The 19357-nt window shown below is 33.7% G+C and overlaps 1 protein-coding gene across 7 annotated transcripts in view; it reads left to right on the top strand.

Moving 5' to 3' along the window:
* CFAP20DC (CFAP20 domain containing) overlaps positions 1 to 19357 on the top strand; it is an 84302-nt gene that overhangs the window by 24096 nt on the left and 40849 nt on the right. For 6 of the 7 annotated variants that reach the window (XM_033009321.2, XM_033009317.2, XM_033009319.2 and 3 more), the window contains 6 exons: positions 3747 to 3861; positions 6719 to 6875; positions 9417 to 9581; positions 13847 to 13983; positions 14635 to 14830; positions 15365 to 15511. In XM_033009321.2, the coding sequence (XP_032865212.2) occupies positions 3747 to 3861; positions 6719 to 6875; positions 9417 to 9581; positions 13847 to 13983; positions 14635 to 14830; positions 15365 to 15511 (917 nt within the window). The remainder of the gene's footprint in view (positions 1 to 3746; positions 3862 to 6718; positions 6876 to 9416; positions 9582 to 13846; positions 13984 to 14634; positions 14831 to 15364; positions 15512 to 19357) is intronic. The other variant, XM_009962970.3, reaches the window with a different exon arrangement.

The following is a 19357-nucleotide window of genomic DNA, read 5'->3' as shown; positions in this document are numbered from 1 at the left end:
TGCTACCATTTACTTGCAATCTCACTAGAGTTACCATTGTGAGTAGAATAGTCAATCAAAGCTGAAGATATAAAATAAAATTGAAAATTGAATTGGAATGTAATTTTACTTTCAAATGGTTTGCAAATGTAGATGTTAAGTGTGAAATGAATGCAGTTAATGACCATAGCTGGGAGAGCTATGCACCTGCTGATCACAGGAATATTATTATAAATGAGGTTGATTTTCCTGTTGACTACCTCATTTTTCTCAACATGGTCTCATTACTTTTCTATCACATGTCTGACCCTTAGATATAAATACTCAAGCACAGACATAATAAAAATACATTAACTCCTATATAGATTTCTTTAATGCATCTTTGAAAATCAGGATGTGTGCTGCAGATGTTTCTTGCTTCTGTAGGTTTAACATAAGTCATGCTTTTTGATAACATAAAAAAAAAAAAAAAGTTGAGTTTTACCACAAGTACTGTTGAGTCATTTTATAGGTGAGAGTTCTAATGTTCTAACTCCCGTTGTCTAAGTTACTGCAGAAAAGAGTTTCATCAAACCCTTGTTTTATTTTTATTTTCCAAGAAACAATGTAACTGAAAAGTCTGAAAGTTACACCAAGTCTCAAATAATTATCTTTCTTCTCCCAGGAAGTAAGTTATTTCACAGAATTTTAATACCATCTTTGTTCTCCAATTTTGTCTGTTCTTCAAATGTTTCACCTACTTTTGCATATTTTCATTGTTTTAAAATTATTTACTGAAATAAATTTTAACTTATTTAGGTGTGATTATAACTATATATATAAGATTTGCTACTTTTTTACAGCGTACATACCATCACAAAAAAAATCGTATTTTAGACTTAAGGCAGAGTCTGATATAAATGTGTGTATTTTTTTCTCAATGAATGCGTTTAGTATTGCACTTTGGAATGTAACTGAGCTGTACATTTACTAATGGCCTTTTTATTGCTAAGGTAGCTAATATTTTTCAGGAGGGAGAGAGATAAAACTATTCATATAAAAATATTAGATTTAAACATACTGAACTAATATTATAAAGTGAACTTAAGTTTTTATTGCCAGTTGTTTGGAGATATGCATGACTTAAGTCTAGGCTTGTACTGCTTTGTCATAGCATCATTTAAAGCAACGTTATCCCTTGAGAATTAAGTAGTTTGAGTTTCAGCAGGAATAGTATTTTTAATTGTGTTTCAGCACTCAGGTTACTGCAACTACCTCGTTCCTCAGTACAGTTACTCAACTCTACACATAACCAGAAGAGTTTCAAGCAACCACTACTCCAATTCTTTAAAGTTGTTGGGTGCCTCAATTTCTTAGCATTTCTGACCAAGATTTAGAACAGAGTGAGGTTTCTGAAAACTTCATCCATAGGTTTTTCATCAAAGAGTATACGAGAAGTAAAGTAATGTATGGAACTAAGCCTTGATCTGGGGCACAGGCTAAGCTATGCAGTCAACTTGCTGATGCTCTTAGGTGACTTATTTCACATCTTGCTTAAATTTCTTCAAAAGATCAAGCCCAGAATGCTAGCATTGCAAGACACTTTGAGATCTCCTGATTAAATCACTTTTCAAGGACTTGGTGATATTATTCATCCATCCATAAATATATGTGCAGCTGATACTGACATCTGTTATGTCAAACAGCAGAAGTGGTGAGGATATAGTGTTCCTCCTGTGTCACAGTAGTGAGGTTTTTTTGCCTTTGAAGGGCATGTGATTTCTGAGAGGTGCTACTAGTCTTTCAAAATGAAACAGCTAGTAGATTCTCCCACTTTGTTTTGATTTGCCCACCATTGTTATGAGGATGAATAGATGAAAGATCAGATCATCTGCAAGAGAGAGGAAAGAATCAACAAGTTCTGGAAAGCTGATGGCCTTTGTTTGCTTTGCATGATGGTCTTAATGACTCTGGGGAAAGAAGGCGGCACTCTTCTGTTTTTATTGCCTGTACTAGCAGAACCTTTTGATCTTTACATACTTGCAGTATATTTTGTACTTTGTTGAACTATCGAATTGTCAAAAATAGCTGAAGTATGTAACTTGCTCCAGCGTTAATGCCCTCCTAAGTTGATTTAAAGAAACCTAAGAATATTTCAGGGTGTTTATCTGCAAGTTTTGGGTGAAAACATTTCATTAGTTAAGCTACAGGTAGTCCTTACTAATAAAAAAATGTTTTTAGGAATTAAAAAAAAAAAATCTGCAAGGCAGTCTCACAATTTTAAAGTAAAAGCCATCAGATAAATATAATGAGTATGAGTAATTACTTTTAACAAGCAACTTTCCATCACTACTTACTGTTATTGTAATTATTTGTCATCTTCTCAGAGGGGCTGCTAATTACAAAGAAATACCCATATGTTAGAATAGGCTTGTTCAAAACTTAATCATTATTTCCCCATACAGATTGCAGCTTTTAAAGTAGTATCTATTTTCTGATTTGATAAGGTAGGACTGCTGGGGGATATCAAGGTTGTGGTGCTGATGTGGTTTAACTCCAGTAGGCAGCTCAGCCACACCCAGCTGCTCTCTCATTCTTCCTGCAGTGGGATGGGGGAGAGAATCACAAGGGTAGAAGTGCAAAAACTTCTGGGTTGCGATAAAGACAGTTTAATAGTTAAAGCAAAAGCTGCGTGTGCAACCAAAGGTAAATAAGGTATCTGCTACTTCATGTGGGCAGGAATGCAGGGCTTCATCACACATAACAATTACTTGGGAAGACAAACACCATAACTGAAATTCCCCCTTTCTTCCTCCTTTTATCACTGAACATGATGTCATATGGTGTGAGACATCCCTTAGGTCAGTTGGGGTCAGCTGTCCCAGCTGTGTCCACTCCCAAGTTCTCGTGCACCCCTGGTCTACTCACTGACAGGGCAGCATGAGAAGCAGAAAAGGCCTTGACACTATGTTGGCACTGCCCAGCAAGAAATAAAATACCCCTATGTTATCAACACTGTTTTTATCATGAATCTAAATCATAGCACTATATAAACTACTCTGAAGAAATTTAGCTCAATCCCAGCCAAAACCAGTACAACTACTGAGAAGATTTGAAGGAAACAGAACATAAAACTGAGCCTCTTTATCAGTTAAAAGGAAACCTAATTTTTGTGATCATGGCTGTGGTCTGACTTTATTAGAAATATTCAAATTCAGTGTCCTTGGTGTCATTGTGAGATGACCTGAATAGTAAGCAATAAACTTCTGTATTATAATACACATTTGAAGATAGGTGCTCAGGAAGTAAACCAGATGGACAATGTTTTGTCCTTAAGCTGGCAGAGTCTATATAAAACGACAGAGGCATTTCTAGGAAAAGAAAGCAAATAATGTTTTTCTAGTTAACAGGTGACAGTGTATCCCAAGATAACACGAGTTTAAGGGGCAGAAACAAGAGTGATTATTAAAGGCTACTGGGTTCTCAGTTCATACAAATTGAATTCTTTCATAGTCTGAAGGGCTATGGAAATCTAGCAAAGAGTGTAGACTGTTGAAATAAAATTAGCATGTAAAGTGATTTTATATATGCAGGAATATAGCCACCAGGTTTGAATTTGAGAAAGAAATCTCATTACTCATCTTGTAAAAGAAGTAATTTTTAAATTCCATATTTGCTATGACTGACATAAAGGTTCTACATATGAATAGCTTTTTTGTGATTTTCCAAAGATACTGAATTATTGAATTGACAAAGATCTGTTCCATTCTCTCCTTTTTCTTTTATAGGATAACTGACTTAGGAAATATTAAAAGAAGATTGTATTTATCAACAGTCCACAAGGAGTTGTCTGTAACCCCTCTGCATGCAAAAATTCCTCTGTTTATGATCAAGCGCAAAATAGTAGGTACCTTGGGAATATTCCTTGAACTGTAGCTGAGCACATTTTTTATCAGAAACATTTTATGTAACCTTATAGACCTGTTGAAATTACTGTTTGGTTTAGAATTCAGTTCCTGCAAATTCAAGATATGTATGCATGTCACCTCTACTGGATGGTATCAGAACCACTTAATACTACTACTCTTCTACCCTTCTTCTAACATTAGGAGTTCATTCCCATTTTCCAAGATTAATGCTGTTTGTGATGCGTCTATTTCTCACTTCTGCTGTCTATTCAGCCTCCGTAAAGTTCTCTGTGTCCCCAATGCTTCTTCATTATAGTGCTCCTGTTCATATCTACCTTCTCCTGTAGTGACCTTTTCTTACAGCCACTGGAGCTTCAGGTAGACTGTAACTGATGGCTATTTTAATGTACTTCAGGTTCTTCCAGATTCTTGCATGCATAAAACAATGTATATGTCAAACAGATGAAGATAAAACAATAGCCATCATATTCTCTCTGTTCATCTCTCCCATGCCCAGCCACAACATATGGTAATAGCTGTCATGATACAAAACCTGATGGTTACCATATAACCTTGTAAAGATTCAAGTACTGCTTTAGAAAATCATTTGGAGATGAGAATAGTTAGATTTCAAATATTTTAAAATATAAGTATGCACCAAGAGAACTAGATAACAGTATACTAAGCAGCTGCGAATGTAAGGCTAGTCATAAGAGAGAATGTTTTACAAAAACCTCTAAGTTATGACTTCTTTTAAAGTAGTTTATGTGAAGGCATCTGTGATAATTTTAGATTTCAGGAGTTTTCTGCTTTGTGGGAAGAAGCGGTTGGATTTTTTTCAAATGAATATACATCAGATCGTACCCCTGAAGTTGCTGTTAATTCAAGATCCACTGAAATGAAATAATTTTTCTTCAGTATAATTTCAGTTAGTTCATCTTGGTGTCAGGGTAGCACAGGATTAAAGCGTACATTAATGTGACCAAATTAAATTCAATCAGAATATGAACTTCAGTTATGTATTTTAATTTAGATAATAAAATATTAATCAGAGATCTGTCTAAATGAACAGTTGTAATGACAAAATACTTTAATAACCTTAATGTTTGACCAACCTTAAAGTGTAGGTCTGTATTTCTTAGTTTATCTGAATACATATCTGTCATCTTTTAAATGGTTATCTACCTTTTTATTGTTGCTTTTACTTAAGGGAGGGAGTATGCTGCTTTCAGTGATTAGATTGTTTACACAATTCTGATAGTTTAACTTATTGTATGCACAAGCTGATCATTATTATCAGTATGACTGGCTGTGAATAAGGGTATAATATGTTGTTTGTTCCATCAGTAGAACATAGTTTACATTTTCATATGCTAGCTTCCTGTATTGTATTCTTACAAATGATGTTATTTTTCAACCTCAGAATTAAAAATATCAGTTATAATTATATACTGCATTTTCCATTCTATTGCTTGGGTTCTTCAAAACAAGTATTCCTTTCCTTCCAAAATTCAGACTTAGAAGCTGAATAGTAATTAATGCACCTGAATTTTTTTCTCAAAAAATATTTACTATTTGGCATTTAGAACTAGTACTTTTACCTCAACTTTAGAAGGAAATTGAGGCATGTACAATCGTTATGTCTTAGTATTCTTGTCCCTTGAGAAAACTTCAACCCATTGGTCAGCTAAATTTTACATGTGAGTAATCATATCAAATACATTAGAGTTCTGTAAATTTAATTGAAATGGTTGCATTTTTCTTCAAGGCCATCTCTGTTTATTTCCTGGTTACAGAAGATGTGTTAGCATCAGCTCATCCCTGACTAGATATAAGAATTGATGAGAAGAATTGTTAGGCACACCACAGTTATGAGCATATGTGGTTTTAAACATCAGAGAGACTCTAAATGGAAGACATAAAGCCACAAGAAAACATATTTTTTTAGTTCTTCTGCTTGTGGTATTACCAGTTTTATATGAAACTTCTTTTTTTTTCTAGAATAATGAAACTGTAATATGGTTCACATACAAAATAGATACCTGTAACTGCTCATTTCTGTATTATAAAAACCAGCAATATACAAATGTTGATTTAAGTTGGAAAACCTTGAAACTGAGATAATTTAAAGAGCTACTGGAATAGTGCAAGAGACTGTAGCACATTGAGGTTAGTGTTCTAACAGTGTTCCCTGAAACAAATGGAATAATAATCTAATGAGAATTCAAACATGTATTTAAGTAGAATCTTTAGCAACCTAGGCATTTGTCTTTGTCTGATTTGTCTCTTGGAAAGGTCTTACCAGGAATGGATAACATTTATTATAAACAAGAAGTAGTTTTAAGATGTTATGATACGCTGGAGTCTTGTCCACACTAGAAATTTGCCTGATGATTTTCAGTGGGGAAGGGGTGAAAGCATTGGTGAGGTCCTTTTTTTATGAATCTCAGAAAGAAATCATCAAAAAATCTCCGCCTATGCCTATGGAGCACTTAAGCTGCAGTAACTTTAACTTGTGAAGTGATATTGAATAACATTTTTTTCCCCTAGAAAGCCTTCAATAAATATACTTTCACAAGTCAGCTGCAAAACATTGTGGATATACTAGGTAACAAGAGCTCAATTGGGCTAGCAGTCACTAGGTTATATGTGCTGATTTGTTTGTATAAATATTTGTTGTAAGTGCAAATACAGCAATATCTTTTTAAATATCAAAATGTTATGCATTGTGAATCACATCCTGTGAGAATCTAATACTGCACAGACTTAATTTATAGAGAACTAATCATTGCAGAAGAGTATTAGCATATAGTGTTTGAGTTTTATTAAAGAGTATTGTTTCTCTTTTCTAGTGGTGCAATATGTGTATTGACTTGGTAGCATTCACCAGTGAAATATTCAGAGGAGCTGTCTTCCAGTCTTTGGATGGAATTACTATTTCAGCTAACTGTAAACTGAGAAAGATCTTCACTTTAAAATCCAAGCCTCAAGATACAGCTGAGGAAGAAGGTGTGTTATAATTTCTATATAGTCTTAATCATAACTGTTCATATTATAAAATCAAAACCTGCTTAGTCATCAGATTGGAAATTTGAAAGAGTATATGATTTCATGAAAATTAAAGTAGTAGCATGGCATATTAAATCTGCTAGTTTTGGGCTTTAGGTGACTAATTAAATATATGCACACTCCTCTGTTTTATACATTGACTTCCTTAGAAGTATTTTATTGAATAAATTCTGGCAAGATGTATCAAGTAGAGAGCTTGTATAATGAGGGTATCTTATGCTGGTTGAAATCAGCTTTTGGCCAAGAAGAGAGTGTCTGAAAAGAAAGAGAAATATTTAAACTTAGCAGCATTTGCTGTTTGTTTTCTTAATTTTGGACATTAACAGCTGATGAAAGATTTCTTCTTTAAATAATCCAAGACAAAACTGTAAGAAAACAGTATTATTTGAAACAAGAGCTATGAAACTATCATAAACAACTCTCTGTGATCTTTAGTCCATTTATTCTAATGTGTTCTTGTTCATTGGGAAAGTAATATTGTTGGTGAGCTGAAAAATGAGAGATTATATTTGTAACAGAGCAGGATATTGGTCAAAGGTTTACCAGTCTCCAAACTAGCATCATAATCCTGAATCATTATTTTTCAAGGGAGAGAACTTCATTCCTTGCTGATACTTGCAGTAATAGAGGAGGAGTTGAAAAAGCACAGCTGGCATTTTGTTATTATAAAGGAACCTAGGTATAGTTCAGCTTCAATTCATTCCTCCTGTTTTTTTTTTTTTATTGATGAGGTTGGAAAAAAAAATAATTAAAAAAATGACTATGTAGAGAATCTGGTAAATTCTCAGCAGAAACTGCAGTTAGAGACCTCACTGGTTATAATTTCATTTAATTCCGTTCATGCATTGTTTTCTCTTTTCCATTCTAAACAGGTTTTGAAACGTGTAAATGTTCTAAATGAGTTCCAAAATTCCAAAATGTAGTTAACATAATGAGTAGACAGCTTTAATAAGCTGCATGCATGGTAAAATATTGCACTTTTAATTACTGGATTATCAATTCTATGGTTATTGCACAGCTGGTGGGCATTAGTATTTTCTGTATGCTTATGAATTTCCTTATCTAGACAAGTCTTAAAATTACGTTACAGCTCAAGGTTTGGCTGTATTGAAATATCTCTATACTTCATACCCAATTAGAATACCCCAAAACAATAGTAGTTCTTTGTTATTATTAATTAACTTTAACTATCATGATTTGATAAAGCTTTTTTCCTCTCAAATGATTGAACCAGTTAGTTGAGTTCCACTAAGTGCAATGACATTGCTACTTGTAATGAGGGTCAAGTTCTTTGCTTAAACCTCCTTGGCGGTAGAAGTAGTGATTTCAAGGTGCAATATGTGTGTTATTCTTTCTTAGTAGCTCATAAACAGTATGTTTTGCATTCTTAAAAATATAGCAAGTGGGAAGCAGAAACCACATATACTAAGAAATTATTTCTGTATGAGATCATTGAGATAGAAGAGGAAAGACTTTATCTTTGTCCCATGATATTGAGGCATACAGGCTTGATGTATACCTAGTTTCTGGTTTCCATAGTAATCCCAAGGTTACATATGGGGGTTTTATCATTAATTTTACTGTCTTACAGCAGTAAATAATGTACCAGCTTGGTGAAAAAATTGTTGAAAAAGTATGTCCACTGCTGAAATATAGCAACGGACACTTGAATTTGTCTATTAGGATCTCAATTCTCAAGAATTATTCATGTTTGGGTTTATGATTATGTTTTCCTCTTCTTATTTCTGGAAAAGAGGCTAATATTCATTAGCTTACTATGTTCAGGTCTTATAAAATTTGGAATTAATTAGCATCAGAACATCTAGAATGGTTCTGACTCTTGAGACCTTTCTTCATAGAGAATAACTTTTATGAACTCAGTCTGTATTGGTTATCAAAGGGAAAGCAGATCACATTCTACTAGTGCCTGTTGTGACAAGAGTAGATAGGTTGACAGCTTTTTAGTTTATCATGAAAGTGTAATGATGTCCACAGTTTGGAATAAAACTTGTCAGATTCTTTATTTGCATAGATGGGGTTTCTCTGTTTGCTACTTCAGTCCCACTAATATCAATACCATTTTCAGATGTTAATTTTGTCTGAAAATCAGAATATCGGGATTAGAATTAAAGCTGAGTTGTAATAAAAATTAACAAAATATATTTTGTCATTCTGTTTTGCTTATTCATTTGCAAAATCAAAGAAGTTCACTTATTATGGCTATTCCAGCCATTGGTGCATATTTCTTAGTTTAAATATATCCAAATATTTTGGTCTAAAAAAATATACAGTATAATTTTTAAATTTACATGCTTATTGTCTTAAAAGTGAACAATTGCAGCAATTTTTTCAAATTACTGCAATTATTAAATTGTTATAACCATATGAACTAAAGTATATGTAATCTAACAAATAATATAAGTCAAATTTAATTCCATTTTGTCATCTGAGTGAAGTGAAGCCCATGTTTTTTGATTCTAGGTATGTGTGTTCTTCCATTTACACCTTATGAGCCCACAGATGTTATTCCTCGAACCTGCCAGCTAAATACAGATGTACCACAAGTTACACAATTGTTGAACCTGACTAAAATTCACAAGCCAGAAATAAAATGCAGGAGAGATCCAGTAACAGTGCAAGAAGCAGGTACTCTTTTGTATTAAAATACAGTGAATACGATTGATACAGTATGCTTACAAATAATGGATTTTTTTGTAAAAGTGCATGTTAAGAGTTCCAGTGTCTTAAAATAAAACATGACAACTCTTCCATAACTGTAATAACATGAGCACATAGACACATGTATGTTCTATAGTTTCAGAGATCTATGTGCAACCTGAACAATTCTAATTCAAGCGTGGGATTTATAATAACAATATTTGAGGTATGTCTTCTGAATGTATGTTAAAGTGTGGCTGATCAGTTGTTACGCTCCTTTTTAAAGTATGTTTACATTAATGAAACTCTTCTAACAATATGACTATGCATAGTCTCCTCAGCTTGTACTCTGAAGAAGGAAATCTTGTCTTATTGGTGTCTTGGAGTTATTTGAATGTTTCTGTAATATAATTTAGACTTTGACAGCATTGCATGGGGCAGATTTATTAAAGAAGCTAGGCAGTCATGTGCCACGATACAAACTATTCACCTGGATAAAAACTAAGAGGCAGAAAGCAAACAGAGGATGAAATTTTAAGTTTTTGTTATCATAAAATCACAGCATGGTTGGGTTGGATGGGACCTTAAAGATCATCTAGTTCCAACCCCCCTGCCATGGGCAGGGACACCTTCCACTAGACTGGGTTGCTCAAAGCACCGTCCAACCTGGCCTTGAACACTTCCAGGGAGTGGGATTGGAACTAGATGATCTTTAAGGTCCCTTCCAACCCAAACCATTCTATGATTCTGTGAGAACAATTTTGTAATTAAATAAATCATCATTAAATAACAGGAACAGAATAAGAGATATGGATTGTGTTCATTAATGGAACTCTATAGTTGTAAAATTATTCATAAACAGTAGTGGTCCTATGGTAACTAAGTAAAGAATTAAATAAAATTTTCAGCTATTGACGAGTTTTTTCGTGGTTGAACAAAATCAGCTTTTTTAAGTCAGTTGTTGAGTTTTGAAGACATCAACTATATTTCCAATGAGGAAAGAAATCAATGTAAAATACCCCCATATTTTTCACTGGTAGTACATATCATTGATTAGAATTCTAAACGTATCAAAAATATAATTTCCTCACTCTCAGGACGTTACTTTTTTTGTAAATTCAGCTGCCCATAATTAATCTGTACTCTTTTTTATTTAAAAAAAAGTTATTCTGTAGATACATTTGCAACAGTAAATATCCTGGAATATGTGCAAGCACTTCTTAAAAGAGGAGGGTTATAATGGATTTTAAAATGAGAACATTTTGTAAGCTCTGATTCATGTCCTTCATAGAGAACTGATAAATTTGCCCCTTTTAAAATGTTGAATTGATTGTTATTTCCAGCTTAAACTTGAGAAGTACGTAAACATCTTACTGCTAGAGCATAGAAAAATACACAGGTGAAATCTCTCTCTATAGGCACCCTCTTTACTCTTGTTATGTTATTATTTTGTCTGTACAAGACACAAGTCTAATCCTTTAATTTAGCCTATATAATTGCAATGTCTTACTAAAGTTTTTCATTTTCCTCTTACTCTGTGCCACCTTTTATGAGTCATTGATTCATCATGCTAAAACAGGGTAGTAGAACACCTTTTGAGAAGGAAGTATGTCTGAAGTGGCTTAGAAGTGGGTCTGAACAAGGAAATTAGATAAAGAATCCATTTCCAATACATCTTCATCAGTGTAGGGAATGTTAGAAGTAGTGCTGTAGGTAAGGAAGATACATTTTTATTCCACTGGTTTTAGTGCTTTCTCAGACTTGAGGATTCTCATCTTTAGTGTTTGAATTCAGTGAATAATCATTCCCTCTATTTCTGTTAAAATGCTCTGAAAATACATGTGCAAAGTGTTGACCAAAGGAATAAGATGATAACTACAGGTGAAGTTTAGTACTATAAAAGACAAGACTATTACAGCCACCAATAGTATTTAAGGTGTAGCATATCATGAAACTCTAAAGAAAAATAAACTCAAAGAAGTATATCTTTGAAAACAACCTTGATAATATGAAAGATTTAAGAAAATACTTTTTAAGCTTATTTTCTTCTGCTTCTATGGGAATATGAAAAAAACAACACAAAGATTTGTCCTCACTAAGCTACCATGCTGATGCTTTTTCAAGTTGTTAACTTTTGCTCTGTCTTGATATACCTCATTTGTAAAGGCAGTTTTTGTCCTACAGCAGCTGAAATTAGTAGGAGGGATTTAATTTTTTTGCTTAGAATAAGACCTTTCATACATTTACTTCTTTAAATTGCATTCGTTTTTTTTTACATGCATGTACCATTTTTGTAATATTAAATGGCAAATATTTTTAGAGTATTATTGCCCTTCAAGTAGTCAAGCCAAACTTCTGTTGTGAAGTTTGGTTATAAATTTGCTTTTCAAATAGCAGAGGAAACTCTGGAATTCAGTTCCTCAGTGATTGTATTCAAAAATCAGTACTTCTTGGCTGGATTCTCAGAATACAAGGGACTGTAAAACTTAAATGAGTACAATAGTGTGAATGATGTATCTAAACAGAAAAATTAATGTTCATTTAAAACAAGACTCAAATTTTACTGTCCAGACTACAAAGATATATAGCCCTTAGGTATATATAGTAAAATAATTAATGATAACATCCCTAACCTGTGTGAAAATTCAATGTCTTCAGTTTAAGGTTTAATCTTTATTTTTAATCCCAGTTTTTGAACACAGCCTATGTTCTTCCAGATATACTTTTCAAATTTCAGAAGTAGGCCTTCTTGAAAATGGAAGCATTGGTATATTTAAGTACCTCTTAACTGGAAAATGTTCTTTTTATCCACTAAACTTTTTGTTTATTTGATAATAAAACCCCCAAATTATTTTCAGTATCACCCACTTTTAATTACACATATTATTTCATTATGCCATCAACACACTGTTATGTGTAGATGTAGGTAATTAATTGCAGTCAATTAATGTGTTTATAAAGAGAGATTTTCATGCAAATCAGCTTTTATAATTGGAACTAACAACATCCCAAGGTAGTCAGCAAATTAAAGAAATGGATGTTAAGCCAAGACAGGTCATATAATCTTGTGAAATGGCAGCTGTTAGCAACTGAATCTCACATCAGGAAAAAGGGAAGAAGGTAATGGCAGAAAGTAGCTTCTTTTGTGCTTGTTAGTACAGTAAATAATGATATATAGTCGCTAGTGCATGATCTTTTTTTCATTTCCTTGAAGACACAGGAAAGAAAGCTGATCTTGAAATAAGTTTAAATAATTCTATGAAAAATGCTTAGGAGAATCAACAAAGTGTTTTGTTTCTACTTCACTGCTTTATGAAGGTGTCAGATCTCTAAAGTGAGATAGCAATTTAAAACTGAAGTTGTAGCAAGAAAAATCTTCAGACGTTATAAATTTTAACTATAAATTAATACGAAGATACCCTTTTTTATCAGCTCTGGAAAGGAGAATTCACTGACAATCTTCAAGAATTAAAAAAGAGGAAAACAGATATTACATGCAGTTCTGTTAACCCTGGTGATAAAAATAATACATAAACATTTTACTGTCTTTCTCTTTTAAATCTTTTTCAGAACATTCACCTGCATTCCATGTTTACTTTTTGTTTGTCTTGCAGACTGGATGTCATTTTCTGTGCTTGAAAATAATTATAAAAATATATCTACTTTTTAAGCAGTGAAAATAATAAATAACTCAGGACGTACAACATTTTAACAGGAATAGAGTATGTTTGCAATATTAGGGCTCAGCCCTGGTAATACATCAGGTTCAGTAATTTCAAAAGTCAGGCTACACGTAAATAGTTCTCCTCTGAGCTGTGAGTGATGCCTTGACAGTCTTACCTCAGTTTTCTTGTGTTATTATTTATTTATTCAGTTAGTTATTAACTGGAGTTGTTTTTTCTTCCTGTCAGACTTTAGGTTTTCATTGAAGTGCTAAAGAAATCATGCAAGCCATTTTTTTTTGTTGTTTATAAATAGTCCCTTTTAAAATAAATTTTTAAAGCAAGGAAATTAGAACTACGTCTGTATAATAGACCAAAAGTTTCTTGCTTGTATGTTGTGACACACATAAAATTTGCATTTGCTATTCCTAAATATTTCTAGGGATTGAGCTACAAAGGAACATAATTTTTATGTATGTTTAGTACTCATAATTCTTTTATTTCAGTTGATTTGAAAAAAATATTAATATTTATTCTTTGTAAGTACTGTAATTTAGGGTTTTTAACTGGGTTTTTTTTTTTTAAATATAGGTAGCCTGTTTAACAGAGGACAAGGCAATATACGCAGTGGTAAAAGTCAGGATGTATCACATATAGCATTTGGATCAAAGATCCTTGGGCTACCTCCATCTTCAAACAGAAAAGTCAGTACAAAAGTATCTGGAGAGGTAAGAAGGCTTGAATTACTACAAAACTGCTGGCATTTCTATAAAGGAAGAGATTGGCAAGCAGAATAGTCCCACTAAAGGGTTTTTTCAGAACTGATGTGAGGCTGTGTCTGGAGTACTGTGTTTGGTAGAGGACCCCCAGTACAAGAGATATTGTAATGTCCAGTGGAGGGCAAGTAAAACACTTAGGTGGCTACAGCAAAACACAGGTTTTAAGAAACTGGTCAGGACTACAGTTCACAGTTTAACACTGTGAATAAAGGATCCAGCCAAAGGAAGTAGACCCTTCTGTGGAAAGTCAGTTAAAAGCTAAGATGTAAAATGAGATACCTTTCTCTGAAGAAGACTCCTTCTGAGGTCTAGAGTAGCCATGAGTTTCACTGTGTGTTTATCCAGATAATGAATTTTAATTTTTTTTTAATCTTTCCTTTGCCTTGTTTTCCTTTCACTCAGCAAAAAAAAAAACCCCTGCCTGTTACTAGACTGTAAAGATTGAAGATACCACATAGAAATGTACCTACCATAAAGGTTCCTGAAAAAAATACTTAAAAAAAAAATTTTGGAAACATTTATTTGAAAAATAAGCTTAATTCAAAATGTGTGTTTACTTTTAGTATTTTGAAAGCTGTTACATTTTTCTCTTTCATTAAGAAAATCATGTCTTTCAAGGTAACAAAGACCTGGGGTAGCAAAAGTAATAGATCATGCCAACTTCAAAGTTCAGGAAAGGAAGCTGAATCCGTGCAAGACACTGAGAAAATGGAGCTATCATTCTCACCATGCAATGAATCTTTAGATCAAGGAGGTAAAAATACTCGCCAGAAAACTAAAGATGTATGTCAAAATGGTAAGATCATAAAGCAAAGAACTACCAAAATTTTTGCATGATTCTGACTTAATTCTCTGTTTTCTAATCATTTATCTTCCTTGTTAGTTATTAAAGACATTTATATTAAATCATGGCTTATTCTTCTGTATGAGCTTGAATAAATGCTCATTCTTTCTGCAGGTATTTGTATTGCAAGTATTTGAGCCAGGGGTCACCATCTGCTGGCAGTAGCCACAGGGTATAGACATATTCCGCTTTTTCTCATGCTGTGTATATAACTGGACTACTGTAGTGGTTCTTGATTGTTTTGTAGACTTTTGCAAGCCTGTGTTCTATAACTTCTGTGGTTTGCCCTTCTTCCATACCTAGCGTTAAATTTTTACTTTCTTGTGACTGTCATATTCCTGCTGCCCTACAAGATTCCCATGCTGTTTGGGAGATGTTTGTATACCAGCACAATGCTCTGTATGCTGTTTTTCCATGCCTCAGGTAAGAAAAGGACACAATATGAGTGTTCACAGGAATTTCATAAGCTTCTGGGTTGCATTTCAGACCCTGCAATTCAGACTCAGAAAACCTTAGAGAGTGGAAGACCAGATTTTCAACTTGCTTCACCAAAAGGACCATCTGCAGACAAGAACAGTCATGGAAGATTATCTCTAAGAAATGCAGCCAAAAGCACATGGGAGATAACCAGTGGTATGGTGATCGTTCTATGTTATTTTATATCTCAGTTATGTGTGGCATGGTTGACTAGCTGCTGCAAATTTCAAAGGACCTAGAACCAGTTCTGATAAAATACAAATATCTGTGTTGTATCAAGTCCTTCTCCACAGGGCTACTCTGAATCCACTCGTCGCCCAGCCTGGATTTTAAAAGCAAATACCTTTCTAATTAAAAAAAAAAATAAATTATGATTTCTACAATAATTTGTGTTGTAGCTACAATTCATGCACGCTATCAGGGCTGTAACACCATAAACCTCACAATCAATGTTCTAGTAAAGAAACTGCCAACAACTGATCTTGTCCCATAGTGAAAAACCCCAAGCTTGGTTCAGTGGTGATGACAGCCAAAAGCATAGTCCTGATCCTTCTGACAAAGTGTTAATGTACATACACCTATGACAAGCCACAGGCACAAAATCACATTCCCCAAGCAAGTGCAAGCTTACGTGGATTCTGGATGCCCACTTATACTGTGGTCAAAACAAGTTGTATCAACAAGAATCTATCATATACCGTTATCTGTTATCACCAGGCATTTAGTATTCTTGAGCTCTGTGCAACCATATCCGGTGGTGATCTTGAGACAGTACTGCACTTGTTGTGCCATTACCTCAAGTAAATACTAATTTAAATTTCATGAGGGGAGGGTATCTTTCATTAGCGGTTGTTCTTATCACCTTACTGCTATTTATAAAAATATCTTTAAAATTTATTATAGACCTCAAATCAGCGTGTCTTCTGTAGCAGGTGTGGAGTACCTTTACCAAGGTAAATTGTTATTGAGCAAGAGAAAAAATAAAATGAGTGAGCATTGTTTATAGTTTGCCAATCCTATTATGTGATGCTGAAACCTTCATTAAAATGTTAGGCTGCAATTAGAAGCTTTAGCATAAGTCTGACTGTGTAGAAGAACTAATTAGATGTTTAGGTGATCGTTCTTGCATTTATCTTGTTTGCTGCAATGTTGTGATTACACAGTAGTTTGCATATTTGCTAAGAAGATACTCCAAATTGTTCATTACAATTGACATGGAAAAGCTGAGTTAAAAAGAAATTCCAGTATAGTTTGTGGTGGAGAGATAATGGAATTTGGTTTGGTCCAAAACACCCCATATCTTTCAGTTGTAGACTATTAAAAAAATGCTGTGCTGATTACAGGTTACAGAAGTGTATGGACTCCATAGCCAGCATAAAATGTCATCTTAAAGCCTTACAGACTTCTCTGTCTTCCATCTGCATTTTTCATTAAGTATGATGATATACAAACTGATACTTGCACTTAACTTATTACTAACCCAAGTATATTTCAACATCTCTGGAAAAGAATGTTGTTCTTCACAGAGAAAGCTAGACTAAACAAGAAGAATATTCAGGCTAAATATTACACAGACACTAAATCTTTTAAAGTAGTTCTTTATATTTCTGAAGTACTTTTGATCTAGGTAAAGACACCATTTTACTCACAAGAGTGAGTAAACTGATGTGTAAGAAGTTTTTGGATGTCTCTGGCAGAGCCAGAAGTAAGAGGCAGAAGTCTAAGCTTCTAATTCTCTAGCTCCTCTTCTCTAAGCACTTGACAAAAACTGTTACTTAAGATTTCTTTTTCATATTTTGATACTTCATCCAAAATTGACTCAAACTCTTAAAAAACAGGTGGTTTAACACCCTTTTTTGCTTCAAAATTCATTAAAAAATTTTATCTGTGATGACCTCTGCAAATTAAACAGCAACAACTGCATTAGAAGTCATTCTAGAGTGAGGATAGAACAGATGAGACTGCAGTTAGAGAAGTTGGTTGTTATTAAGTCAGTAGGCCATAATAAAAGTTAAGCCACTTCTCTCATTCCCATTCTTCTGTGCATAAAAATTAGCAGATTCTCATGAAGTGGGTTGTACGCTAAATGTATAACCATACCATGAAGGGCTCATTACAGTAGTCTGAGCTACTAGTACATATTTGAAAACTGCAAAGGCAGCATGATACGTGTCAAATCTAATTTCATGATGGGTGAAAAGGCCTTCTGAATACTAAAGAAGCGTATGTTACTTACCTTGGTCTTAGTCAAGCCACTGCCATTGAAACCTGGTTAAATGTATCTGGATTAAACTGTGGAAGGGTGGGTGCCAGACTGGTCAGAAGATTGCAGAGTGCTGAGATAGGGCAAACTGCAAAAAGTCCAAAAATCTTCTTGGCTAGGTAAGTTTTGAAGATTTTTTTGTTTTGTTTTGACACATGCAGAAAGTTGCAAATTTCAATATCATTGCCTTAGGAAAAAAAGAGTCAAGAGCATTTTAGATTTATCACCCAGAATAGCTGGGGGAAAGATCTCTTTACCTACAGAGAGTTGTCCAGCCTGTTGAAGTTTGGGGATAAGTAATATTTTTGTGGCATTTATGCGTAGCACTTTCTGAGTTGCAGATATGGCAGCATCTTCAAGGCCAAAGATATTCAAAGCAATTTCAGGCTCGGTGGGCCAGATTCTTTCTGGACAAATGATTGAGTACTTTAAAATACTGATATAGTGCAAGATGTTTTTTTAATCACATTAGGTCAAAAAATCAGTTGTAGTTATTGATCAGAACAAAAGGTTATTGGGTTTACACAAATGAAGGGTGGTTCTTAAGTTTTGAATAGTCTAACTCATTTCTTGAGGCTCTTGAAAAAAATAGCCCAAAATATTTGTAAAATAAATGTCATTACTTACATGTTCATCTTTCATGTCATTTACTAATTAAAAGGAAAGTGAGATTTCTATATATTTACAAAATAGACTTTTCTATGCACAATAGACAATGATCTACTAGATTGTTTTAAACCAGCATGATAATCTAATATAAAAAAGAGTTTACTTTAAAAGCCCTGGGCCTTCTGTCTTCATGTAGAGACTGAAAAATAGTCTCTTCTGGAACAAGTCCCTACTTTTCACTGGTTCCTAGTACAAACTACTGTTTAGGATATTAAATGGAGTTTGATACCTTTACTAGCTATCTTCAGTAAACTGGAAAAATCACAGCAACCCAGTAACAAGACAGCTGTTTCTTCTGGAGTCTCATTCTTTCTTTTGCCTTCATTTATGGTGGTTCAGACTTCCCCCCACCTCCCCCAAAGCTGCTTAATCTGCCTGAAGTGATAATTATCCCTAACAAAACTAAAAATCTTACTGTATTCTGTGATGGCAAGCATTTTATTATTGCAGTGCTACTTTATTATTACATTTTTAGTATTTTTTTTATTGAGGCTTTTTTAATACTGTTGGTGGTAACTTTGTTTTATGGAGCCAGAAAGTTTCAAGATCTAGTGAATAATCCACACCACACTACCTTTAATGAAGATAAGGGAGTATTGCATACTTGAGCAATTCTCCTTTTCTCAGATGCTATTTGAAATTGGTTTTAATCAATCAAATTGACATTTTTTTTCTATACCATCATTCCAAACAGTAAAATATAAGTTAACAATAAGAGTATAAAAAAGGCCTTTTCATGTTTATCTGGTGCACTCAATCTTTAAATCCATTTCTGTAGTTTATTGTTGGGTTTAAAATTGGCAGATTAGTACTGCCTGTATTCAGGGGAAACTCGGTGAAACGGATATCTTCATACATTTTTCATGTCACACTATTTTTCATCAGAACTGTGGTTTGAAATTGAGATTTAAACCATAAGTTCTGGGCATAAAAGAAATTGTAGAATTTCAGCAATAAGGAAGCAGCAGATTGTAATATTATGAACTTTCCACCAACTATGTGTGATTATTTTTTTAAATGTCAGCCATAAAAAATGCTTATAGAAAAAGATCAATAGCCAAATTTAATAA

Source organism: Tyto alba, unplaced genomic scaffold (assembly GCF_018691265.1).
Source record: "Tyto alba isolate M040663 unplaced genomic scaffold, T.alba_DEE_v4.0 Super-Scaffold_3, whole genome shotgun sequence".
In the NCBI taxonomy this organism is placed as follows: domain Eukaryota; kingdom Metazoa; phylum Chordata; class Aves; order Strigiformes; family Tytonidae; genus Tyto; species Tyto alba.
This window is presented reverse-complemented; position numbering and strand designations above follow the sequence as displayed.